Genomic DNA, 27,764 nt, shown 5'->3' with positions numbered 1-27,764 from the left:
TTTTTAATAAAGTAGTGAACAAGAAAATGTTTCGTGAGTGTTTATTTCAATAATGTAATTTTTTTATTATGTTTTTTTATTACTGGGTTACAAAAGGGGTTGTCTGATAGACACGTCTCCATTAATAGCACCATGGATTGATGTCAGGTGTGCTTTTGTACAGATCACAGCTGACATCAACTCCAAATCCCATTACCAAGGAAATCGGGAAGAACGAAGGAGAAGCGCCAGATTTGGAGCCTCTCCTGAAATGCCTCACTTCTGGGGCGGCTGTGGGCTGGCAGTTCTAAACTGGGAAAGGCCCAATAACAATGGATTTTCTGAGCCTGATAATATCAGTTCTCAGCTGCCTGCTTTACCATTGCTGGTTACCGAAAATGGGGGGACCCCACGTCCTTTTATTCACTTATTTATTTATTTACTTACTACATGTACAATAAGCTACACATGCAAGAAACAAATTATATATCTGAAGGATATCTATCATCTATTTATTATCTATTATCTTTTCACATCTTTAACACATAAAAAGCAGTAATTTATTGAATGCATTTTATTCCAGTATGTGTTACACAGCCAATATATAAATGGCATACGGATCTGCATGGATTTCACAAAGATGGTACACACATACACGAATGACCAACAGAAATCTACAAAGATAGTAAAAACGGACTGTTTCATGCATACTTTTTGTTGTTAGGAATACCTGCCATGGACACAATCGTCCTACTCCAGTTTTCAGACTGCTCTGCCATGCTGGGTGCAAAGCTATCACGCACTTCGGTGGTGCGACTACACACGGTGATGCCTCATGTGTGGAAGTCGTGTGTGATGCCTTGCCCAGTGTTAGCCAATGGTGGAAATGTATGCATCCTGCTGTACAGGGGAGCAGGGAGTGGATTGTTATATGTAGATTTGGGCTGGCTATGTAAAGCCTGCTACCAATCCAATCCAGTCCAGTGCTGTTTATTGAGTTCCCTTGCGTAGTGGTATGGTGAGTATTTCCTGGTTGGGTTCTGGCTGCTTCTCAGTAGTTTTGTCTATTGTCTTAGGGTTTCCATTTGTTTTTTTATTGGATTTTATGCTGCTAGCTTTGGATTTACTCTTGTTACCTGACTCTTCATCTTCCGTGTCACCAGACGCCAGGTATCCTGCGACAGCAGTCTGGGAAGGGATATGTAAAGTCCTCCTCCCCTTCTGGAGTGGGTGAAGAATATCCTGGCCTTTAAGGACTTGCCTAGCAGTGGTGGATTGCACAAAGGGCATCTGTGTCTGTACTTTTGCTGGTTCGAAGCAAGTCACTACAAAGTAACTAGTCATGCTCATAATAATTTCGAAGCGGATCGGTGAAGGGGGCCTATTACTGCTAATTTTTGCAAGCCCTGCCCAATTCTGCAGCTATATTATTAAAATGACCGTGACCTCTATTAATCAGACTCCATTTCACAATTTTTTTCTATTTGTCAAAACGCTAAACAGTAAAAAAAATTCAATGAGTAAAAAAAACTCTGCTTTTCTCTAATTTATCAATTCTTCCTTAGTTCTCACCTGTCCCCATTCTGAACTAGCAATTGAGAGTGTGGCATACATCAATGACATAACATTCAGGAGCTCTGCATCCTCATAATCATGACGATTTCCAAACACAATGGCAAAAATAACGTTACAGGCCGCTTTACTTAAGTAGTGGCGAGGTTCTATGAATGACTCTAAAGAAAAAAGAATGAAATTCATTAAAAACTTAGATGTTTAGATACATTTCTGCCACCCAAATGTTCCAAAACACTATATAGGGATACAGCCCTTTGCAAACTTCTAAGGAAAGGAGATAACGTCAAAGCATTGGTCAAAAAGTCAAAATCAACAAAGTGCCTCAAGCTAACACCATCACCAGTAGATCCACAGACAGACCAAAATTTGCCCCCAAATGATGGCATGTAGAGCCCAAGCAAGGGCAGTAATTCTATAAAATGTTTGCCAAATCAAGATTTTGGTATGAGTTATCACTAGTATTGAGCATTCCGATACCGCAAGTATCGGGTATCGGCCGATACTTGCGGTATCGGAATTCCGATACCGAGATCCGATACTTTTGTGGTATCGGGTATCGGTATCGGATACATAGCGATGTGTAAAATAAAGAATTAAAATAAAAAATATTGATATATTTACCTCTCCGGCGGCCCCTGGACTCAGCGCGGGTAACCGGCAGGCTTCGTTGTTCAAAATCAGCGCTTTTAGGACCTGAGAATCACGTCCCGGCTTCTGATTGGTCGCGGGCCGCCCATGTGACCGCCACGCGACCAATCACAAGCCGCGACGTCACCGCAAGCTATTAACGCGCTCATTTTTAAAAATGAGCGCGGTAATGACTTTCAAAGACGTAGCGGCTTGTGATTGGTCGCGTGGCCGCGACCAATCACAAGCCGCTACGTCTTTGAAAGTCATTACCGCGCTCATTTTTAAAAATGAGCGCGTTAATAGCTTGTGGTGACGTCGCGGCTTGTGATTGGTCGCGTGGCCGCGACCAATCACAAGCCGCTACATCTTTGAAAGCCATTAACGCGCTCATTTTTAAAAATGAGCGCGTTAATAGCTTGCGGTGACGTCGCGGCTTGTGATTGGTCGCTTGGCCGCGACCAATCACAAGCCGCTACGTCTTTGAAAGCCATTAACGCGCTCATTTTTAAAAATGAGCGCGTTAATAGCTTGCGGTGACGTCGCGGCTTGTGATTGGTCGCGTGGTGGTCACATGGGCGGCCCGCGACCAATCAGAAGCCGGGACGTGATTCTCAGGTCCTAAAAGCGCTGATTTTGAACAACGAAGCCTGCCGGTTACCCGCGCTGAGTTCAGGGGCCGCCGGAGAGGTAAATATATCAATATTTTTTATTTTAATTCTTTATTTTACACATCCCTATGGATCCCAGGGCCTGAAGGAGAGTTTCCTCTCCTTCAGACCCTGGGAACCATGAGAATACCTTCCGATACTTGATGTCCCATTGACTTGTATTGGTATCGGATATCGGTATCGGCGATATCCGATATTTTTCGGGTATCGGCCGATACTATCCGATACCGATACTTTCAAGTATCGGACGGTATCGCTCAACACTAGTTATCACAAAAAACATTATTGAAAAAGTCTCAATCAGAAGGGTATAAAGTAAGAAAATATTGCTCCTCAAAAAGAAAGAAAACGGTCTTACTTTTGACACAGATAGATGGCTATCCTATTCACAAGGCAATCTTGACTTGTGCAGGCATGTACTATGGAGGACAGAGAATGAACTTCAATCCAATATTGCAGCCAGCATGCAGCCAGCGGGTAAGGAAAGGGTGAATCAAACTCCCGAAAACCCCGCCCCTATGGCTGAAAATTGTTCCCTCCAAATTCAGGTGACAGAGTCCCTTTAAGAATAGGGTTTTGGTTGGCTGTGCTTTGAGTATTGATGCAGAAGTTGTGGCTGATAATCCGTGTTATATTTCAAAAAAGGTTTAGAGAGATACATATTAATATACAAAGTTGTCACCTAAAGACTCAGGTTCTTTCTTTGTCGTATAAGAAAGCAGGAGGCAAGGTCCCGGAAGACAGATATTTGTCACTCAGGTGGCTGGCCTCAGTGATTTAAGTCGGGGAAGAAAGTGCACCAATAACAATGAGTTACTGAAATGTTTTTATTTTTACTAGATTTTGGGTCAGAGTTATAGGAGTGACCAAAAGGAAAGGTTGCTCCCATAATCCAGTCCAGGTTTTACATGCCTAATAATAGGCAGCTTAGTTACCGTATATACTAGAGTATAAGCCAAGATTTTCAGCCCATTTTTTGGGGCTGAAAGTAACTCTCTCGGCTTATACTCGAGTCATACCCACGGGTCGGCAGAGTAGGGGGAGCGGAGCTGTGTAATAATACCCACCTGCTCTTGGCGCTGTCACTGCACGTCTTTTCTCCGGCGCCGGCAGCTTCTTCCTGTAGTGAGCGGTCACATGGTACCGCTCATTACAGGTAATGAATATGGACCCCACTCCTATAGGGGCGGAGCTGCATATTAATTACTGTAATGAGCGGTACCATGTGACCGCTCACTACAGGAAGAAGCTGCCGGCGCCGGGGGAACAGACGTGCAACGACGGCGCCAGGAGCAGGTGAGTATGACGGGGGCAGTGCGCGATATTCACCTGCTCCCTGTTCAACCATCGGCGTTGCTGCGTCTTCTGTGTCCTCTGCAGTGACGCCCCAGTCAGAGGATGCGATGACGCGATTAGTGCACGCTGCCCTCTGCCTGAACGTCGGTGCAGAGGACAGGAAGACACAGCGCGCCGACGGTGGAACATGCAGCAGGTGAATATAGCAAGTATCGGGGGCCTGAGAGGTAAGTATGTGATATTTTTTATTTTTTTAAATGCAGCAACAGCATATGGGGCAAATGTCTGTATGGAGCATCTTATGGAGCCATGTGCAGCATTATATGGGGCAAATACCTGTATGGAGCATCTTATGGGGCCATGTACAGCATTATATGGGACAAATATCTGTATGGGCCATGTGCAGCATTATACAGGTCCTTCTCAAAAAATTAGCATATAGTGTTAAATTTCATTATTTACCATAATGTAATGATTACAATTAAACTTTCATATATTATAGATTCATTATCCACCAACTGAAATTTGTCAGGTCTTTTATTGTTTTAATACTGATGATTTTGGCATACAACTCCTGATAACCCAAAAAACCTGTCTCAATAAATTAGCATATCAAGAAAAGGTTCTCTAAACGACCTATTACCCTAATCTTCTGAATCAACTAATTAACTCTAAACACATGCAAAAGATACCTGAGGCTTTTATAAACTCCCTGCCTGGTTCATTGCTCAAAACCCCCATCATGGGTAAGACTAGCGACCTGACAGATGTCAAGAAGGCCATCATTGACACCCTCAAGCAAGAGGGTAAGACCCAGAAAGAAATTTCTCAACAAATAGGCTGTTCCCAGAGTGCTGTATCAAGGCACCTCAATGGTAAGTCTGTTGGAAGGAAACAATGTGGCAGAAAACGCTGTACAACGAGAAGAGGAGACCGGACCCTGAGGAAGATTGTGGAGAAGGACCGATTCCAGACCTTGGGGAACCTGAGGAAGCAGTGGACTGAGTCTGGTGTGGAAACATCCAGAGCCACCGTGCACAGGCGTGTGCAGGAAATGGGCTACAGGTGCCGCATTCCCCAGGTAAAGCCACTTTTGAGCTACAGAGAAGCAGCACTGGACTGTTGCTAAGTGGTCCCAAGTACTTTTTTCTGATGAAAGCAAATTTTGCATGTCATTCGGAAATCAAGGTGCCAGAGTCTGGAGGAAGACTGGGGAGAAGGAAATGCCAAAATGCCTGAAGTCCAGTGTCAAGTACCCACAGTCAGTGATGGTGTGGGGTGCCATGTCAGCTGCTGGTGTTGGTCCACTGTGTTTCATCAAGGGCAGGGTCAATGCAGCTAGCTATCAGGAGATTTTGGAGCACTTCATGCTTCCATCGGCTGAAATGCTTTATGGAGATGAAGATTTCATTTTTCAGCACGACCTGGCACCTGCTCACAGTGCCAAAACCACTGGTAAATGGTTTACTGACCATGGTATTACTGTGCTCAATTGGCCTGCCAACTCTCCTGACCTGAACCCCATAGAGAATCTGTGGGATATTGTGAAGAGAAAGTTGAGAGACGCAAGACCCAACACTCTGGATGAGCTTAAGGCCGCTATTGAAGCATCCTGGGCCTCCATAACATCTCAGCAGTGTCACAGGCTGATTGCCTCCATGCCACGCCGCATTGAAGCAGTCATTTCTGCCAAAGGATTCCCGACCAAGTATTGAGTGCATAACTGAACATTATTATTTGTTGGTTTTTTTGTTTGTTATTAAAAAACACTTTTATTTGATTGGATGGGTGAAATATGCTAATTTATTGAGACAGGTTTTTTGGGTTATCAGGAGTTGTATGCCAAAATCATCAGTATTAAAACAATAAAAGACCTGACAAATTTCAGTTGGTGGATAATGAATCTATAATATATGAAAGTTTAATTGTAATCATTACATTATGGTAAATAATGAAATTTAACACTATATGCTAATTTTTTGAGAAGGACCTGTATAGGGCAAATGTCTGTATGGAGCATCTTATGGGGCCATGTGCAGCATTATATGAGGCACATATCAGTATAGAGCATCTTATGGGGCCATGTACAGCATTATATGGGACAAATATCTGTATGGGGCCATGTGCAGCATTATATAGGGCAAATATCTGTATGGAGCATCTTATGGGGCCATGTGCAGCATTATATGGGGCAAATATCGGTATTGGAGCATCTTATGGGGCCATGTGCAGCATTATATGGGCCAAATATCTCTATGGACCATCTTATGGGGCCATAATCAGTATTTGTGCAGCATTGTATGGGGCAAATGTCTGTATGGAGCATCTTATGGGGTCATAATCAACATTTGTGCAGCATTATATGGGGCATATTTTAATATGGAGCATCTTATGGAGCCCATCATGAACTGTGTGGAGCATTATATGGGGCATATTTTAATATGGAGCATCTTATGGCGCCATCATGAACTATATGGAGCATTATATGGGGCTCCTGATTCAATATGGATATTCAAAAACACAACCTTTTGATGTCTCAATTAATTTGACTATTATTGGTACATATTTTTATTTTTTCATTAAGTTTTCCCAGTTTTTTTGTGGCAAAATTAGGGGGGTCGGCTTATACTCGGGTCGGCTTATTCTCGAGTATATATGGTAGCTCAGCAGGGTGTATTGCGCTGGAGCTGGGGAAAGACTATTCATGGTGGATAGTCTATGTTAGAGGCAGAGAAGTACTTGTGACAGCAAGTTGGTGAGACCATGTAATTTGTCTTGCCGTACCCAAAAAAAGGACTGTTTTGTTTTCATTTTTGCTGAAAAAGGTTGTTTTTCCATTTTTGGAGCTAGAAAGTTTATGAAGGAGAATAAACTTTACTTTTTTTTTATAGTAAACCCTGTGTCTGAGTGTGTCCAAGCAGCTACCAGACAACTGTGTCTGCTTATCCTAGCCTCTTAAAGGGGCTTATGTCAGCAGGATTGTGCACAGTAACCTACAGACCATGTTGGTAGGAGCCGTTATACTGATTACAATGATATCTGATGATGAAATCCGTTTTGTGGTTCTTGTGTAATCTTTATTTTCAGTTTTTAGTTAATGATATGCTCGTGCTCCAGGGCAGGCCTGTAGGGGGTAATTTATGTGGTGCTCTACTTAGGTATTCATATTGCAGACTGCTAACAGGTCACTGATCCTTCACTGATCCATCCTCTAGTTTGCATGATGAATATCTGTACATACTGAAGAAGACCAAAAACCTTCTGCAGGCAGGTGCCTGTCGTGGTCCCTGCGCTGCAGCATAATCACATGTTTAATGTCCTAGCAATAACTATTCTTGATGTTATTGAGCAAGTACAAAAAAAAATCAATTTGAAAATGGCACCCGCCGCACCTGCGCAGTAGCAGCTATCGGTGAGTATAGAAATCCGATAGCTACTATTGTGCTCTCAGCGATCTCTGTGAACTGCTACTGCGCAGGCATCGCCATCTTGGAAGAGGATTTTCTTCAGCAAGATGGCACTTCTGGCGCCTGTGCAAGAACAGCTATCGGATCACCTATATGAAGAAGGGGTTTATTTTCAGTATGTATATATAATATTCATTATGCAAACAAGGGGGCAGGTCAGTGAGGGATCAGTGACTTGTCAACAATCTGCATAATGAATACCTAAGCAGAGCCCCTTATAAAGACCCCCCACTGGCTGCCCCAAAGCACACGCATATCATTAACTCAAAACTGAAAATAAAGATTAAACAACAACCACAAGACGGATTTCATCAACCAAGTTATAATTTTAGTCAGTATAACGGCTCCGACCTGACACTGTCTGTAGGCTACTGTGCACAATCGTGCTGACAGGTTCCCGTTAAGATAATGAAATACCAAAGCCTTAGAACTACTTGTAGTGAATTTCTCAAGTTTCTCAAGGCATGTGAACTAACAAAATATTAAAATAAGTTTTTCCAAATAGTGAATGAGAAATAAAAAAAAATAGCAAAAATCATTTTGGGTTGTCATTTCCCCCCCAAAAAATTGGAATAAAAATAGATCATTCAGAAAGTATTTGGACACCAAAATAGTATCAGTAAAAACTGAAGCTCATCCCATAAAAACATCTCTATAACTTTGTTGACCAAAAAATAAAAATATTATGGGTCTCAGAATGCAATGATTGAAGCCACATTTTATCTTTGTAATTTTTTTGTTTTTTTAATGTAGTTAACCAAACAAAAATATTGTTTTACTGTATATCTCCAAAAACGTACTGAATACTGATCTATGGAAAAAGTAATCGAGTATTTTTTTCCGCAAGGCGAATGTTGTAACTACAAAACTGAAAAAAGCAATGATGAACTTGATGTGTTTTGTTCTTCAATTCTGTCCCATTTAATTTTTTCCCATTTTCAGTAAACTATATGATAAAATGAATACTTTAGTTCAAAACTACAACTTGTTCAAATAAAACAAGACTCGTATGGCTATTGTTGATTTAAGAAAATAAAAGTTATGACTCTTATAAAGAAAGAAGTTAAAAGCAGAAGTCAAAAAAATGAAAATTGTCCATTTCTCCCAGAAGTTAAGGAATCTGTCCTATTTACTTAGCATGATCCGCTACAAAGCTAATTCATTAATACTGTAGATAGTCCAAACTTTTCTTTTAATCTTACCAGTCTTCTTTTGCTTTTTTAATGGAATTTGCCATGTGAAAATGACCTATTGTTTGAATCAGGTTTTTCTTTTATGAAGATTTTTTTTTTAAATGTTGGAAATGTTTTTTACTTTCTTATATTGCAATCTCTAAGATTAAATAATACAAGACTATTAATCTTCCAATTTTCACACTGACCACTGTGTCTATTTTAGAATTTTAGACTCATACTTCAGAAAGAGTTCTCGGCAGGCTCATTACCATCAGAGTCAGGATTACAATAACAGATTAAATCCCTATACACAGCTGATAACACAGGATCCATCCATGATTTTCCATATCACTATGAAAAAGTAGGAAATCTTACAATTTTCAAACTGTCCAATAGGCTCTATACTTGACTTATACTTCCTGTTCTGAACAGAAGACTTTTCAGCTGTCTCATTATCATCACAGACAGCAATATAATGAAAGCTAACATCTCTATTTACAAGATATAGCAGAGAATTCATCATTCACACTAAAAAAATATTTAAAATTGAGAGTCCTCAGTGGTTGAGAGATTAATGAAACAGATAGATGCTTTTGTGTCTGGAATGGAGTGGTTGTCCAAGTTGTCAGATTTTGGCTTTGTTTGGCTTTGACTTTGGCTTTCATTCACACTAAGGAGATGTAACAACTACAATTTTGAACACACTCATTAGATGTGTTAGGTCTCGAGTTCCCGCTTCTGCACAGGGGGAATCTCGAGCCGTCTCCGCTGCGGTCCCCCATTCCTATCCAGCCGCAGTGGAGCCTGCTCAGCAGGGACGTCGGTCCCAGCGTCTTGCTCGGTCTCACTCTGTTCAGAGAGTTACTGCTGCTTCTTCAGCTCCTGCCATTAAAGTCAGTGCTGGTCAGCAGCGAGTGGACTTCTCTGGGACTAAGTCCTTGTCTGCGCACACTGAGCATGCCCAGGGCAAGATCTCCCGTTGGAGATCGAGGGTCATGTGCTCAGACTCTGCAGCGCATTCTATTGGTCCTCTTGGCAGGTCTTGGAAGGGCAAAGTTTCTGTGGCCACTTCCTGTCCTGCAACTATATAAACTGCGCATGACCGCACGGCCATGCGCTAGTGTACAATTTAATACGTGTGTTTGTTGTGAGTGCAAGTCGTTCTTTAAATACCCCTACCCTATTGTATGACTGTTCGCGTATAGTGTATGGCTGCTATCTAGCGCCTGACTAATCACTCAACGTGTCACACACGTATCAGCGTCTATCGCTGTGACCGCCAGTGCGGTGCCACGCGCCAGTGTGCGCTTCCTGACCCACGTCTGGGTGCTTTGTGGTACCTGCCAGCACGGCACAGTTCGCACTTCAGTGCTATAATTATATATTTCCTTACACACCCAGTAGCGGTGTAGTGCCAGCAAGGGTCTAATCGGACTACAATCCCTGTTGGGGTTAAGTTCGCTGACCACTTGCTCGCGCTCTATGTACGGTACCGCGGTCCTGTGACGCAACAGGATTGCTTTCTTCACGCTGGGTGAGGTTTAACCCACGCGTGTAAACTTTTGGATACCGCCATATAGTCTGTCATTTCCTAGCAGCAGGTTTCACCTGCACGGTGGACCCCGGACTGCGAACGCATCTATATCATCTCTCTTGGTGCGTTCCGCCAGTCCTAACATTACACTAGCGCCAGGGTCTGGCTAGTGATGACAGACAAACAGCAATCTCTGCGGTATATCCAGCAGCTGGAGGGTAGGTTGGCGGCTCTCGAGAGCGCGACTTCAGCTGTGGATGTTACTGCAGTAGCTGTACAGGCTGCCAGCGTGGCTGCAGCTACTATGTCCATTGCCACCCCTGTTCCGACACTATCTCGCCTCCCGCTGCCAGAAAAATTTTCTGGTGATAGCAAGTTTTGTAGGGGATTTGTGAGTCAGTGCTCTATTCACCTCGAGCTCCTGGCTGCACGTTTTCCCACAGAGCGGGCTAAGGTGGGATTTATTCTGTCTCTATTGTCGGACAGGGCGTTGGAATGGGCTACGCCGCTGTGGGAGCGTGGCGATCATGTGGTGCAGAGTGCTCCGCTGTTTCTGAGCGCTCTGAAACAGGTCTTTTTAGGACCTCAAGTCACCCATGATACTGCGCTCCAATTGCTGGCATTAACTCAGGGTGAGTCCTTGGTCAGTCATTTTGCCGTCCAATTCCGCACCTTAGCATCTGAGCTGGATTGGTCGGATAAAGCTCTTATCCCCATATTTTGGAGGGGCTTGGCTGACCACGTAAAGGACGCTTTGGCCACTAGGGAGATTCCTGCCACACTGGAGGAGTTAATAACTGTCTCCACTCGAATTGACCTCCGTTTTAACGAGCGGAGGTTAGAGCGAGCCCAGTGTAGGCAGAGGTTTCGGCTGGCTCCTACTTTCGCCAAACCTCTGGAATCTCCGGTCCTGGTTACTGAGCCACATGAGGCCAGGGAAGTGTCACAAGCAGGATCTAAGTCCCGGACCGCTTGTGCACTCAGGGTCTGTCATGTTTGCCAGCAGTCAGGACATCTAGCCACCAGATGTCCTCAGCGGTCGAGGAAACATCAGCGTCTAGTGGTAGTAGGTGGAGGTACACTAGACACGGCGACGTTTGCCTCTAAGTTGTCCTTTAAGGGGACAATTACTATTGGCTCATTCTCCCACTCGGACATAAAATTGCCCTCCTACTTTCGCCAAACCTCTGGAATCTCCGGTCCTGGTTACTGAGCCACATGAGGCCAGGGAAGTGTCACAAGCAGGATCTAAGTCCCGGACCGCTTGTGCACTCAGGGTCTGTCATGTTTGCCAGCAGTCAGGACATCTAGCCACCAGATGTCCTCAGCGGTCGAGGAAACGTCAGCGTCTAGTGGTAGTAGGTGGAGGTACACTAGACACGGCGACGTTTGCCTCTAAGTTGTCCTTTAAGGGGACAATTACTATTGGCTCATTCTCCCACTCGGCAATTTTATGTCTGGGGCGGAGGGCAATTTTATGTCTTCTGCCTTCGCCCAACGTCACGCAATACCCGTGGTAATGCTTGCTCAACCAGTAACGGTGCGAGTGGTGAATGGGTCGACATTGCCCTCACAGATAACACACCAGACCATCCCTTTTACTCTGTCCATGTCGCCATCTCATCAGGAGATAATTTCTCTGCTCGTCATTCCGGAAGGAATTGATGAGGTCCTGTTGGGAATACCTTGGCTACGGTACCACTCTCCTCATATTGAGTGGTCCTCAGGCAGAATTCTGGGTTGGGGTGAATCTTGTGGGGGTAGATGTCAGAGGGAGTGCGTTCAGGTTGCTACTACTGAGGTACCCGCAGATCTATCCTCTCTCCCCAAGCAGTATTGGTCTTATGCAGACGTGTTCTCCAAAAAGGCGGCGGAGGTCCTTCCGCCTCATCGCCCCTATGACTGTCCTATTGATCTCTTGCCTGGTGCTGAGCCTCCCCGGGGTCGAGTTTATCCGCTATCTCTCCCGGAGACGGAGGCAATGTCACAGTACATCCAGGAAAATCTGGCAAGAGGATTCATTAGGAAGTCAGTGTCACCTGCTGGGGCAGGGTTCTTCTTCGTGCAGAAGAAGAATGGGGAATTGCGCTCATGCATAGACTACAGGGGTCTTAACGCCATCACCGTTAAGAATAAGTATCCTTTGCCCTTGATATCTGAGTTATTCGATAGACTTCGGGGAGCAAGGGTATTTACTAAATTAGATCTGCGGGGTGCTTACAACCTGATTCGCATCCGTGAGGGGGACGAATGGAAGACGGCCTTTAACACCAGGGATGGGCACTATGAATATCTGGTGATGCCCTTCAGGCTCTGTAATGCCCCAGCCATTTTCCAAGACTTTGTGAACGATATCTTCCGGGATATGCTTTCCACCTCGGTCGTAGTCTATCTGGATGATATTCTCATCTACTCTCCAGATATTGACTCCCACCGGAGAGATGTTTGCAAAGTCTTCGACCTCCTACGGGCAAACTCCCTCTATGCCAAGTTGGAGAAGTGTATGTTTGAGCAGGAGTCTTTACCTTTCCTGGGCTAAATCATCTCGGCCCAGGGATTGGCTATGGATCCTGCCAAACTACAGGCAGTGATGGACTGGCAGGAACCCCATTCTCTGAAAGTGGTGCAGCGCTTTATGGGGTTCATAAATTACTATCGTCAGTTCATCCCCCACTTCTCAACCCTGGTAGCTCCCTTGGTATCCCTCACCAAGAAGGGAGCGAATCCTAAATTGTGGTCCGAAGAGGTCTCCAAGGCCTTCACTTCTATTAAGTCCCACTTTGCTAGCGCTCCCATCTTACATCGTCCCGATGTGGATAAGCCATTCCTAATGGGGGTGGATGCCTCATCCGTTGGTGCAGGAGCAGTCCTCTATCAAAAGGATGCTCAAGGTCGGAAGCACCCATGCTTCTTCTTCTCAAAGACCTTCTCACCAGCGGAGAGAAATTACTCCATCGGGGATAGGGAGCTGCTGGCAATGAAGTTGGCCTTTTCGGAATGGAGACATCTCTTGGAGGGTGCTCAGTTCCCATTCCAAGTCTTCACGGATCACAAGAATTTGGTCTATTTACAGACAGCCCAGCGGCTGAATTCTCGTCAGGCCAGATGGTCCTTGTTTTTCTCCCGGTTCCACTTCACTCTACATTATCTCGCCGGGGAGAAGAACATTCGTGCTGACGCTCTCTCTCGCTCCCTGGTGTCAACTGTGGAGGAGGAGGACGAGCCTCGGCTCATTGTCCCTTCAGAGAGTCTGAGAACCGTAGCTCCGGTTTCGCTTGAGTCTGTGTCTCCGGGCAAGACTTTTGTTCCCATCAATTTGCGTCCGGAGGTTCTCTCGTGGGCTCATTCGTCCAGAGTGGGTGGACACTTTGGGGCAAAGAGGACATCTGAGTTGTTGGCGAGAATGTATTGGTGGCCACATATGGTTCGTGACGTAGGAGACTACGTTCGGGCATGTGTCTCTTGTGCCAAAAATAAGTCTCTCCGTCAACGGCCAGCTGGGTTGTTTGTTATGGCTGGCAATCAGGCAACACAGCGTGCAGTAATCAGCGCACATACAGAGATCTGGCAATAACCAAAAACAATAGGACGAGCTCTGAGACGTGGAATCTCTGTAGACTGCAGTACCTGATCTATCCTCACACAACTATAAGCAGCAGTGGATTGCGCCTATCACTACCTATGCAACTCGGCACTGCCTGAGGAGCTGACTAGCCTGAAGATAGAAATACAAGCCTGACTTACCTCAGAGAAATACCCCAAAGGAATAGGCAGCCCCCCACATATAATGACTGTTAGCAAGATAAAAAGACAAACGTAGGAATGAAATAGATTCAGCAAAGTGAGGCCCGATATTCTAGACAGAGCGAGGATAGCAAAGAGAACTATGCAGTCTACAAAAATCCCTAAAACGAAAACCACGCAAAGGGGCAAAAAGACCCACCGTGCCGAACTAACAGCACGGCGGTGCACCCCTTTGCTTCTCAGAGCTTCCAGCAAAAGTTAATAGCAAGCTGGACAGAAAAAACAGAAAACAAACTAGAAGCACTTATCTAGCAGAGCAGCAGGCCCAAGGAAAGATGCAGTAGCTCAGATCCAACACTGGAACATTGACAAGGAGCAAGGAAGACAGACTCAGGTGGAGCTAAATAGCAAGGCAGCCAACGAGCTCACCAAAACACCTGAGGGAGGAAGCCCAGAGACTGCAATACCACTTGTGACCACCGAAGTGAACTCAGCCACAGAATTCACAACAGTACCCCCCCCTTGAGGAGGGGTCACCGAACCCTCACCAGAACCCCCAGGCCGACCAGGATGAGCCACATGAAAGGCACGAACAAGATCTGGGGCATGGACATCAGAGGCAAAAACCCAGGAATTATCTTCCTGAGCATAACCCTTCCATTTGACCAGATACTGGAGTTTCCGTCTAGAGACACGAGAATCCAAAATCTTCTCCACAATATACTCCAATTCCCCCTCCACCAAAACAGGGGCAGGAGGCTCCACAGATGGAACCATAGGTGCCACGTATCTCCTCAACAACGACCTATGGAATACATTATGTATGGAAAAGGAGTCTGGGAGGGTCAGACGAAAAGACACCGGATTGAGAATCTCAGAAATCCTATACGGACCAATAAAACGAGGTTTAAATTTAGGAGAGGAAACCTTCATAGGAATATGACGAGAAGATAACCAAACCAGATCCCCAACACGAAGTCGGGGTCCCACACGGCGTCTGCGATTAGCGAAAAGCTGAGCCTTCTCCTGGGACAAGGTCAAATTGTCCACTACCTGAGTCCAGATCTGCTGCAACCTGTCCACCACAGAATCCACACCAGGACAGTCCGAAGACTCAACCTGTCCTGAAGAGAAACGAGGATGGAACCCAGAATTGCAGAAAAATGGAGAGACCAAGGTAGCCGAGCTGGCCCGATTATTAAGGGCGAACTCAGCCAACGGCAAAAATGACACCCAATCATCCTGGTCAGCGGAAACAAAACATCTCAGATATGTTTCCAAGGTCTGATTGGTTCGTTCGGTCTGGCCATTAGTCTGAGGATGGAAGGCCGAGGAGAAAGATAGGTCAATGCCCATCCTACCACAAAAGGCTCGCCAGAACCTCGAGACAAACTGGGAACCTCTGTCAGAAACAATATTCTCAGGAATGCCATGTAAACGAACCACATGCTGGAAGAACAAAGGCACCAAATCAGAGGAGGAAGGCAATTTAACCAAGGGCACCAGATGGACCATTTTAGAAAAGCGATCACAGACCACCCAAATGACCGACATTTTTTGAGAAACGGGAAGGTCAGAAATGAAATCCATCGAAATATGTGTCCAAGGCCTCTTCGGGACCGGCAAGGGCAAAAGCAACCCACTGGCACGTGAACAACAGGGCTTAGCCCTAGCACAAATTCCACAGGACTGCACAAAAGCACGCACATCCCGTGACAGAGATGGCCACCAGAAGGATCTAGCAACCAACTCCCTGGTACCAAAGATTCCTGGATGACCGGCCAGCACCGAACAATGAAGTTCAGAGATAACTTTACTAGTCCACCTATCAGGGACGAACAGTTTCTCGGCCGGACAACGATCAGGTTTATTAGCCTGAAATTTCTGCAACACTCTCCGCAAATCAGGGGAGATGGCAGACACAATGACTCCTTCCTTGAGGATACTCGCCGGCTCAGATAACCCCGGAGAGTCGGGCACAAAACTCCTAGACAGAGCATCCGCCTTCACATTTTTAGAGCCCGGAAGGTATGAAATCACAAAATCAAAACGAGCAAAAAATAACGACCAACGGGCCTGTCTAGGATTCAAGCGCTTGGCAGACTCAAGATAAGTAAGGTTCTTATGATCAGTCAAAACCACCACGCGATGCTTAGCACCCTCAAGCCAATGACGCCACTCCTCGAATGCCCACTTCATGGCCAGCAACTCTCGGTTGCCCACATCATAATTACGCTCAGCAGCAGAAAATTTCCTGGAAAAGAAAGCACATGGTTTGAACACTGAGCAACCAGAACCTCTCTGTGACAAAACCGCCCCTGCACCAATCTCAGAAGCATCAACCTCGACCTGGAACGGAAGAGAAACATCAGGTTGACACAACACAGGGGCACAGCAAAAACGACGCTTCAACTCCTGAGAAGCTTCCACGGCAGCAGAAGACCAATTAACCAAATCAGCACCCTTCTTGGTCAAATCGGTCAATGGTCTGGCAATGCTAGAAAAATTACAGATGAAGCGACGATAAAAATTAGCAAAGCCCAGGAATTTCTGCAGACTTTTTAGAGATGTCGGCTGAGTCCAATCCTGGATGGCCTGAACCTTAACCGGATCCATCTCGATAGTAGAAGGGGAAAAGATGAACCCCAAAAATGAAACTTTCTGCACACCGAAGAGACACTTTGATCCCTTCACGAACAAGGAATTAGCACGCAGTACCTGGAAAACCATTCTGACTTGCTTCACATGAGACTCCCAATCATCTGAGAAGATCAAAATGTCATCCAAGTAAACAATCAAGAATTTATCCAGATACTCACGGAAAATGTCATGCATAAAAGACTGAAAAACAGATGGAGCATTGGCAAGTCCGAACGGCATCACCAGATACTCAAAATGACCCTCGGGCGTATTAAATGCCGTTTTCCATTCATCTCCCTGCCTGATTCTCACCAGATTATACGCACCACGAAGATCAATCTTAGTAAACCAACTAGCCCCCTTAATCCGAGCGAACAAGTCAGAAATCAATGGCAAGGGATACTGAAACTTAACAGTGATCTTATTAAGAAGGCGGTAATCAATACACGGTCTTAGCGAACCATCCTTCTTGGCTACAAAAAAAAACCCTGCTCCCAATGGTGACGACGATGGGCGAATATGTCCCTTCTCCAGGGACTCCTTCACATAACTGCGCATAGCGGTGTGTTCAGGTACGGACAAATTAAATAAACGACCCTTAGGGAATTTACTACCAGGAATCAAATCGATAGCACAATCACAATTCCTATGCGGAGGTAGGGCATCAGACTTGGACTCTTCAAATACATCCTGAAAGTCCGACAAGAACTCTGGGATGTCAGAAGGAATGGATGACGAAATAGACAAAAATGGAACATCACCATGTACTCCCTGACAACCCCAGCTGGTTACCGACATAGAGTTCCAATCCAATACTGGATTATGGGTTTGTAGCCATGGCAACCCCAACACGACCACATCATGCAAATTATGCAGTACCAGAAAGCGAATAACTTCCTGATGTGCAGGAGCCATGCACATGGTCAGCTGGGCCCAGTACTGAGGCTTATTCTTGGCCAAAGGTGTAGCATCAATTCCTCTCAACGGAATAGGACACCGCAAAGGCTCCAAGAAAAATCCACAACGTTTAGCATAATCCAAATCCATCAGATTCAGGGCAGCGCCTGAATCCACAAACGCCATGACAGAATACGATGACAAAGAGCACATTAAGGTAATGAACAAAAGGAATTTGGACTGTACAGTACCAATAACGGCAGAGCTATCGAACCGCCTAGTGCGTTTAGGACAATTAGAAATAGCATGAGTAGAATCACCACAATAGAAACACAGTCTGTTCAGACGTCTGTGTTCTTGCCGTTCTACTTTAGTCATAGTCCTGTCGCACTGCATAGGCTCAGGTTTACTCTCAGACAATACCGCCAGATGGTGCACAGATTTACGCTCGCGCAAGCGACGACCGATCTGAATGGCCAAGGACATAGACTCATTCAAACCAGCAAGCATAGGAAATCCCACCATTACATCCTTAAGAGCTTCAGAGAGACCCTTTCTGAACAAAGCCGCTAGTGCAGATTCATTCCACAGAGTGAGTACTGACCACTTCCTAAATTTCTGACAATATACTTCTACATCATCCTGACCCTGGCATAAAGCCAGCAGATTTTTCTCAGCCTGATCCACTGAATTAGGCTCATCGTAAAGCAATCCCAGCGCCTGGAAAAATGCATCAACATTACTCAATGCAGAATCTCCTGGTGCAAGAGAAAACGCCCAGTCCTGTGGGTCGCCGCGCAAAAAAGAAATAATAATCAAAACCTGTTGAATAGGATTACCAGAAGAATGAGGTTTCAAGGCCAAAAATAGCTTACAATTATTTCTGAAGCTCAGGAACTTAGTTCTGTCACCAAAAAACAAATCAGGAATCGGAATTCTTGGTTCTAGCATCGATTTCTGATCAATAGTATCTTGAATCTTTTGTACATTTACAACGAGATTATCCATTGAGGAGCACAGAGCCTGAATATCCATGTCCACAGCTGTGTCCTGAAGCACTCTAATGTCTAGGGGGAAAAAAAGACTGAAGACAGAGCTAAGAAAAAAAAATGATGTCAGGATTTCTTTTTTCCCTCTATTGGGAATCATTGGGTGGCTCCTTGTACTGTTATGGCTGGCAATCAGGCAACACAGCGTGCAGTAATCAGCGCACATACAGAGATCTGGCAATAACCAAAAACAATAGGACGAGCTCTGAGACGTGGAATCTCTGTAGACTGCAGTACCTGATCTATCCTCACACAACTATAAGCAGCAGTGGATTGCGCCTATCACTACCTATGCAACTCGGCACTGCCTGAGGAGCTGACTAGCCTGAAGAGAGAAATACAAGCCTGACTTACCTCAGAGAAATACCCCAAAGGAATAGGCAGCCCCCCACATATAATGACTGTTAGCAAGATGAAATGACAAACGTAGGAATGAAATAGATTCAGCAAAGTGAGGCCCAATATTCTAGACAGAGCGAGGATAGCAAAGAGAACTATGCACTCTACAAAAAACCCTAAAACGAAAACCACGCAAAGGGGCAAAAAGACCCACCGTGCCGAACTAACAGCACGGCGGTGCACCCCTTTGCTTCTCAGAGCTTCCAGCAAAAGTTAATAGCAAGCTGGACAGAAAAAACAGAAAACAAACTAGAAGCACTTATCTAGCAGAGCAGCAGGCCCAAGGAAAGATGCAGTAGCTCAGATCCAACACTGGAACATTGACAAGGAGCAAGGAAGACAGACTCAGGTGGAGCTAAATAGCAAGGCAGCCAACGAGCTCACCAAAACACCTGAGGGAGGAAGCCCAGAGACTGCAATACCACTTGTGACCACCGAAGTGAACTCAGCCACAGAATTCACAACAGTTGTTATACCCTCTGCCGGTGGCAGACAGGCCCTGGGAGATGGTCGGGATGGACTTTGTGGTGGGTTTGCCCAAGTCACGTGGCTGTACTGTCATTTGGGTTATCACCGACCATTTTTCTAAAATGGTGCATTTGGTGCCGCTTCCTCGGCTACCTTCTGCCTGGGCCTTGGCAGCATTGTTTGTTAAACACATCTTCCGTCTTCACGGTATGCCAGACAAAATTGTCAGTGACCGGGGTCCCCAGTTTGCGTCTCGGTTCTGGAGAGAGCTTTGTCGCCTTCTCAGTATCGAGTTTAATCTCTCTTCGACATATCATCCCGAGACGAATGGGTTGGTGGAGAGAGCCAACCAGACCTTGGTCACATATCTGCAACATTTTGTCTCTGCTAAGCAAGATGACTGGGCATCTTTGCTACCGTGGGCGGAGTTTGCTTTTAACAATGCTGTAGCTGACTCCACTGGACAGACTCCATTCCTCCTTAACTATGGTCAGCATCCGCGGGTACCTGTGCCCATGACCGTGTCTTCGGCCGATTCCAGGGTGGCAGACTGGGCTGTGGAGGCACGGGACATTTGGGATCGCACTCAGGATGCCATTCGGGCTTCCAAGGAGAGAATGAGGTCCTACGCCGTTCATCGGCGCCCCGCTCCGACCTTTGCTCCTGGCGACTTGGTGTGGCTCTCCGCCCGTAACATCAGGCTGCGAGTTGAGTCCACTAAGTTTGCTCCTCGCTACTTGGGTCCCTTCAAGGTTCTCGAACAGGTTAATCCTGTGGTCTACCGCCTGGCTCTTCCTCCTCGCTTGGGTATCACCGACACCTTTCATGTGTCCCTCTTGAAACCCGTATACATGTCCCGGTTTTCCGAGTCATCTGCCGGGACATCGGGTTCGTCTACGGACGATTACGAGGTGAACGCTATTTTGGGGTGTAAGGTGGTACGCGGCAAAAAGTTCTATCTGGTGGATTGGAAGGGTTATGGTCCAGAGAACAGGTCATGGGAGCCTGCTGAAAACATTCGGGCCCCACAGCTCATTGCTGCCTTTGAGCGTAGCGAGGCCCAAGGAGGGGGGGGCCCTAGGAGGGGAGGTAATGTTAGGTCTCGAGTTCCCGCTTCTGCACAGGGGGAATCTCGAGCCGTCTCCGCTGCGGTCCCCCATTCCTATCCAGCCGCAGTGGAGCCTGCTCAGCAGGGACGTCGGTCCCAGCGTCTTGCTCGGTCTCACTCTGTTCAGAGAGTTACTGCTGCTTCTTCAGCTCCTGCCATTAAAGTCAGTGCTGGTCAGCAGCGAGTGGACTTCTCTGGGACTAAGTCCTTGTCTGCGCACACTGAGCATGCCCAGGGCAAGATCTCCCGTTGGAGATCGAGGGTCATGTGCTCAGACTCTGCAGCGCATTCTATTGGTCCTCTTGGCAGGTCTTGGAAGGGCAAAGTTTCTGTGGCCACTTCCTGTCCTGCAACTATATAAACTGCGCATGACCGCACGGCCATGCGCTAGTGTACAATTTAATACGTGTGTTTGTTGTGAGTGCAAGTCGTTCTTTAAATACCCCTACCCTATTGTATGACTGTTCGCGTATGGTGTATGGCTGCTATCTAGCGCCCGACTAATCACTCAACGTGTCACACACGTATCAGCGTCTATCGCTGTGACCGCCAGTGCGGTGCCACGCGCCAGTGTGCGCTTCCTGACCCACGTCTGGGTGCTTTGTGGTACCTGCCAGCACGGCACAGTTCGCACTTCGGTGCTATAATTATATATTTCCTTACACACCCAGTAGCGGTGTAGTGCCAGCAAGGGTCTAATCGGACTACAATCCCTGTTGGGGTTAAGTTTGCTGACCACTTGCTCACGCTCTATGTGCGGTACCGCGGTCCTGTGACGCAACAGGATCGCTTTCTTCATGCTGGGTGAGGTTTAACCCACGCGTGTATACTTTTGGATACCGCCATATAGTCTGTCATTTCCTAGCAGCAGGTTTCACCTGCACGGTGGACCCCGGACTGCGAACGCATCTATATCATCTCTCTTGGTGCGTTCCGCCAGTCCTAACAAGATGCTTCAATAACCGTCCAGGATAGATCCATTTCTGTTTATTGTATCTGCCATATAAATTGGACTGAGATTGGACAGTGATGCGCAAACTGGCCAGTAGCTCTCCTGACTCGAGTGCCACAGCTGCATAGAAATACATGAATCTGTCGGTGGCTAACCCATGCACTGCATTCCAATCTCGGTCCGATTTGTACGACCATTTGACTGCGCCTTTAGTCTAAAAAGCCTCACAGGACTGTGAAAATTGCAAGATTTCGAATTTATATTCCTAATTCAGATTGTAATATAGTAAAAATTTAGACAAAATTTTATATATACATATATCTATATATTTAACACAGAAACCCAATTTAAACAATTGGACATTTTCTAATGGCACATTGACTTTAAACAATCAATAGATTAAAGCTTCATTGGAATGTCTAAAGAGAAGTCCAGTTTGGGGGAAATAATCTGAGTTAACAACAAAATTGGGGATCTATTATGCTTTCATTAGGACTCGCTCTTGATTCAGGACTTTACAACAAAATAAATGGGGAATTAGGTTGGGTTCGTTCATTAACTCATTTAATTGAGTACTGTCATTTACTGCTCTCCAAATATAGAATAGGACACTATACAAAAGACAAGAAAGAAGTTCATTCTCCCTTTTGATTTTGATACAAATCATGATAGTTAAAGATGTCGGCACTAAACAACGCAACAAATGTGTCTCAGTGTATCACGGGTGCCTCTTTTCGCCAATACAAATACTTTTACTAACAAAGCCTGGACGATAAATGCTTTTGTGGTAATCTACAAAGATGTACTCATTTTACTCACTGTTCATGATGTGTTTCTTTATGTGTATAAATGTGATTTTTAATAGTATGATTTTTATTTAAAATTTAGACTTTTGGTAATCTTGCTATCGCCTGTAACTACCTTTTGCTTTCTTGAATTCCGTCACAAGAAACAGAGCTTCTTCCTGAATCATATCCTCCACTTTAGTTTTTCCCATGCCGAAATCTCGCAATGTGGAAAGAGAAAATTTACGAAGGTCTCTCCATCTGTCCATGTCACTTGTGAAAGTAATTCCTGGAGGGATGAAAATATTCAGAATATATTTTGTTTTACAATTTCACATTGATGCAAACAGATAGCTTCACCAACTACATCAACTACAGTACAAAGTGAGACTTTTTAGCCGTTTCATTAGGTTGTTGTGGAAAATTTCTTTTTGTTATGTATACACCTCCGTAGAATAGTCTAGCACAGGAAAATGGCTTAGATAAAATATTTAGTCCTAGGTGCAGTGCAGTTACAGGGACAGAACACTAAAAAAGAAACCATCTAAGCGTACACAGACCCATGGATAGAGATATCTGACTATATAGAAGTTCAAAATTTGTCAGATTTAGTTATCTTTAGCTTGGAAAATTGACTAACTAAGAATAAATTCAGCAAAAATCTAATCCACTGGGAAGTAGTGATGAGCGAGTGTGCTCGTTACTCGAGTTTTCCGAGCATGCTCGGGTGTTCTCCGAGTATATTGTTCGTGCTCGTAGATCATGTTGGTGTCCCTGCAGCTGCAAGACTTACGGCTGCTTGACAGCCTGAACACATGTGGGGATTCCCTAACAAACAGGCAATCCTTGCATGTGTTCAGGTTGTTTAACAGACACAAATCATGCAGCTGCGGGGACACAAAAATAATCTAAGAGCATGCTCAAGATACTCGGAGAACACCCGAGCATTCTCGGAAAACTAACGTCACAAGCACACTTGCTCATCACTACTGGGAAGTGGTTAAGATAAATTTTATATTCACTTCTCCTCAGCCCTCCCTATACTTCTTCTACCACCACAAGTCCTCTGATCAGTTCTTCCATCTTCTCTCTTCTATTGTCTATCTTCTTCTCATTCCAGAACTCTGAGACTTCCATTCTGTGCCAAGCCCTATACAGTCACATGGGGCACTACTTATGTCATCTACTTTCCCAAAACAAGAGGAAGACAAAATTGGAGCCTTTGGAGGACCAGGTGGCTGCTGGTCAACCTTGACGGGGGACAAAAATTGGCGATCATCATAGTTTGATTTTTTTATCCTATTACAAGCCTCAAAAAGTGTCCCCCTGTTAGAAATTGAATTCCTAAATAATTTTAGTTTTTAGGAATGTTTATAGCATATTTGATAAAATTAGAATTGACTTGGTCATCTCTACAAATGAACATGGGCAAAGTATTGTATAGGAAGTTTGTAATAAAAAAAAATCAAGCATATTGGTGGTGCGGACATTTTTAGTACCCCAGTCTATTCTCTATGAGAGGTATCCTCTGGGAATTTCTTCAATTTGACTGCCAAAAATTTGGCAGCTCAGTACATAAAGCCGGAATGTGGACTTCCAAATTCAATGAAATAGTAGACAAATCGGCAGAATTTTCTCATATGCCTTGTGTCTTGTAAGGAGAGAGGTTTAAACTACAGACATCAAATAGTTTGTGGGTGGAACCATAAAAACTGTTCACATAACAAATGTATAATTTTGTATACACCAAAAAATTGAAATTAGTTTAGAATTTGCTAAAGAGCAATTAGATAGTAATCTTTTCCCTCAATGGATCTTGATGATCCGGGAGAGCACACAGATTCCAAAACAGATGATCCTCTGCCATCTAGCTACACCATTGCTGCCTCTGAACACATTGGATTAAGGAAATAATGACAAACTACTCACCATAGTTTTTGTAGTCAAGATCAAAGCAAAAGACATCACCTCGAGCTAAGAAATCATCCCCTCTGTCCACATAAACTTCTTTCACAGCTTTGTATCCCGTTACCACAATGACTGGTCGGGAACCTAGGTAGACGGTGAACACTTCTCCATATTTCTGAGTAATCTGGATGGAATTCAAAAATAGATACTGTTATGTCAAAGTAATCTGCACATTCCTCAAAACTTGAGGTTCTGGGGATGAAAAATAACACTGTTGTAATGCATGTAAACTGTTTTAAGCTCTGTGGCTTATTAGCTAAAATGACAGCAAGAAGTTTCTTTACATGAGACTCTCTTCTCCAGGTGGTACTGCAGAAAAAGGGTGATTGCAATTGAAAGTCAATAGTGGGTGCTAAAAAGCAGTTCATTTACAAATTGTCCATCTCAACCCGCTATATCTCCTAAGCCTACATTAAAAAAAAACCTATGGAGTTAGTATAAACCCAATTTCATTTCTAGTTTGGTCAGGGGACAATTCCATTAAGGCAAAAGACTACTGCACCAGTCCATATGCTATCCTGCAAGAATTGACTGATTCTTGACTGTCCCTACATTTCTTTTGGTACTAACTAGGGATGACCACCTGTGGAAGTTCGGTTTCTGGTACCCGACCGAACTTTCGTCCAAAGTTTTGAAAACTTCTTGAAATCAATGGAGTTTGGAATCTCTCTCTCCTCTCCAAACTCCCAAACTGTAAAATAGACTTCAAGGAGAAGTCTGTGTTCGGTGTTCAGCACCGGACAACACTGGGTGTCCGGTAAGAACCTCGAACTTTACCGCTCGGATTCACTTCTACTAAGGTGTCTTCTGCTGATCTAAAGGTCAATATTTTGACATTGCAGAGGTAAAGGTAATAATTGACTCTATGTAATTGGAACATAAAAATAAAATAAAATACAAGATATACCCCCAAACTAATTACTGTCAGTACAATAACTGTGCCAGCCAGGTATTGTGCCGTATCTTTTGCCTTGGGTAGTCATGATGCCATTGTTGGTTCAAAGATGGCAGCAGCGGTTGGCTTTTGTCCCTGCTGCTGATACAATAGCGAGTGCATACTCAAGGCAAATATAACACAATCCAAACCGAAAAACACCGGAAGCAAATGCCATTATAAAATTTATAAACACTTTATTAGAAACAATTTAGAAACAAAATACAAAACAATTTAAAAATGAAGATACTAGTGCACAATATAGCTGGCCAACTAGGTAGTGTACCCCTGAATATCCTGTCATTATCACCATAAGTTACCATCCATTATGCTGGACATCACATACAGACTGAGGGCTAGAAAGAATGCATATAATGCCGCACTATATATATTCCTCTTGTTCAGAGTGGATAATCTTAGCCTACAACCCTCTATCCTAGGAGGATATAGAATTATTCTGATATCAAAGAAACTAGCAGAAATATAAAGCTGTATATGAGGTCTATAGTAAACTTGGGTGACTGCTTATAAGAGAATGTAAACTAGTGCCATAAAGTAAGGCGCATAGTGCCTGTTCAGGGTCTGTCACAAGTTATATTACATATGTATTAATCAACCAGGTAAGAATCTCAATATAATCTCTATGTGGCAGACACAGATAAAGCTGTAAGATCAGTTTAACATGGGCATACAATTGCTTCAAGGTATGTTACATATATATTAGTATATTTGGAGCATGCGTCTCCAGTATAGTGATGATAACCTAAACCACAAATAAAGTGCACAGTGCTTAATTAAAGTCTGTCACAGATCTTTAGCAGGATAATGCCTGAATATAATCCCAATGTAGCAGACACAGGTATAGCAGTCACAAATAAAGATGTTGCATACATTCAATAGACAGGGGCATACACCTCCAATATAATATTAGCAGCAGCCGCATATGGACACAGGAGATCAGTCTGAATCAACATAAGTGTACAAGGGTATACGAACTGGTTAGGCAGCATGGGTCCCCGACGCGCGTTTCACGTACCGCTTCTTCCTGGGGGGTTTTGCCGTGTATGTGAGCATGTCTAGCGTGCTTTTATCTACCCGTAAATCAATGGTGGCAGTGGTTTGTTGCGGCGCTTCCGCCTCCATACCGGGCATGACGTCAGCCCCTCTCGGCGTCATGTGCCGCCGGCGCGCACACCTCCATCCGATGCGTCAGGATGGAGGGGCGGAGCCAGCCACAGTTCAGACGCGTCTCCAGGGCGTCGGATGGAGGTGTGCGTGCCGGCGACAAAACCCCCCAGGAAGAAGCGGTACGCGAAATGCACGTCGGGGACCCACGCTGCCTAACCAGGTCGTATACCCTTGTACACTTATATGAACAACCACAAGATGGCAGTAAGATCCCTGTCATCTATAAAGAAGCCAACCATAGATAAAAACTCCAATAAATTTTATTGCAGAAAAAAATAAAGACAATACATATACATATTAAAAAGCTACTTCATTCTTTCCGGGTAATACCCCATGGGAAAGCCGTGAGAAGCCCACCAATACATATCTTCAGACAAATAAGGTACATATCTCACAAACCGCCTGTGCTTCTTAACAAACACATAGAAAATATAAGGTGCTTACAGCATCCCTTCTTAATATCAGTGTCCCATACATAGAAGCAACCCTTAGGACCTTACTACTCCACCATACCACCATAAACTAACCATGTAACACATGACATATGACGTAAGGTAAGTAAGAAAGTACAAATGCGGTTACCTAATTGAGGTCTAGAAGGTGTGCATCCTCCCACGGCTCTTCCCAGCGCCCCAAAGGGTGTTTTTCGGTTTGGATTGTGTTATTGTTGTGGGAAGCGCCACCACTTAAGCCTCCTTTTGTGTATAGGTGCATCAAGGCAAATATAAGTTTAAGTTAATTAGTGACAAGTTGATCAGAGCTTGGTAAACACTTACGTTCAGCAGAGATTTCACTATGCCCCCTTTGCTTAGCTGTAGTAAGTTTCCCACTATCGGCAGTGGGGTAGGTCCAGGTGGTAAGTTTCCTTTTCTCCAAAAATGCATAAAGCTTAAGAATAAGATGAGACAAGATACCATCACTGTAAGGAGGAGAGTAACATCTTCTAGTAGGAACATCTTGGCTGCTGATAGTTCTTTTCTTTTCCCAAATAACACCTCTGAAGACAGATTGTTCTTTTTAAGGACACGTTACTTAAGTACAATAAGTTTATGGGTGGGGAAGGTGTTGCTCAATCTCCCCTGTAGTCTTTAAATTTCTAGATTTGAAATGTACAGTTTATAAAGTATGGAGTTCCTTTAGGCATGGGAGAGACAGTTCAACCTGCAACTGAACACTATGTGCTGACTTCTTGCAAAAATACCATTGCCAAAAGTTAAGGCCCACAGCTGCAGGTTCTTGTTTCTTTGCTTAAATCCCATACGTTATAGAGTTTTAGTCATTTATATGACAGCTAATCTCCTGAGAGAT

The 27,764-nt window shown here is 44.6% G+C and overlaps 1 protein-coding gene across 1 annotated transcript in view; it reads right to left on the bottom strand.

Annotated features, from left to right (window-relative positions):
* LOC138661755 (cytochrome P450 2G1-like) overlaps positions 1-27,469 on the bottom strand; it is a 40,327-nt gene extending 12,858 nt beyond the window's left edge. The window contains exons 1-4 of the mRNA XM_069746652.1: positions 27,233-27,469; positions 24,296-24,458; positions 22,503-22,655; positions 1,552-1,712 (exon numbers count right to left, since the gene is read on the bottom strand). Of these exons, the coding sequence (XP_069602753.1) occupies positions 1,552-1,712; positions 22,503-22,655; positions 24,296-24,458; positions 27,233-27,412 (657 nt within the window). The 5' untranslated portion in view covers positions 27,413-27,469. The remainder of the gene's footprint in view (positions 1-1,551; positions 1,713-22,502; positions 22,656-24,295; positions 24,459-27,232) is intronic.
* Positions 27,470-27,764: the final 295 nt, after the last annotated feature.

This window comes from Ranitomeya imitator, chromosome 2 (genome assembly GCF_032444005.1).
Source record: "Ranitomeya imitator isolate aRanImi1 chromosome 2, aRanImi1.pri, whole genome shotgun sequence".
Lineage (NCBI taxonomy): Eukaryota > Metazoa > Chordata > Amphibia > Anura > Dendrobatidae > Ranitomeya > Ranitomeya imitator.
This window is presented reverse-complemented; position numbering and strand designations above follow the sequence as displayed.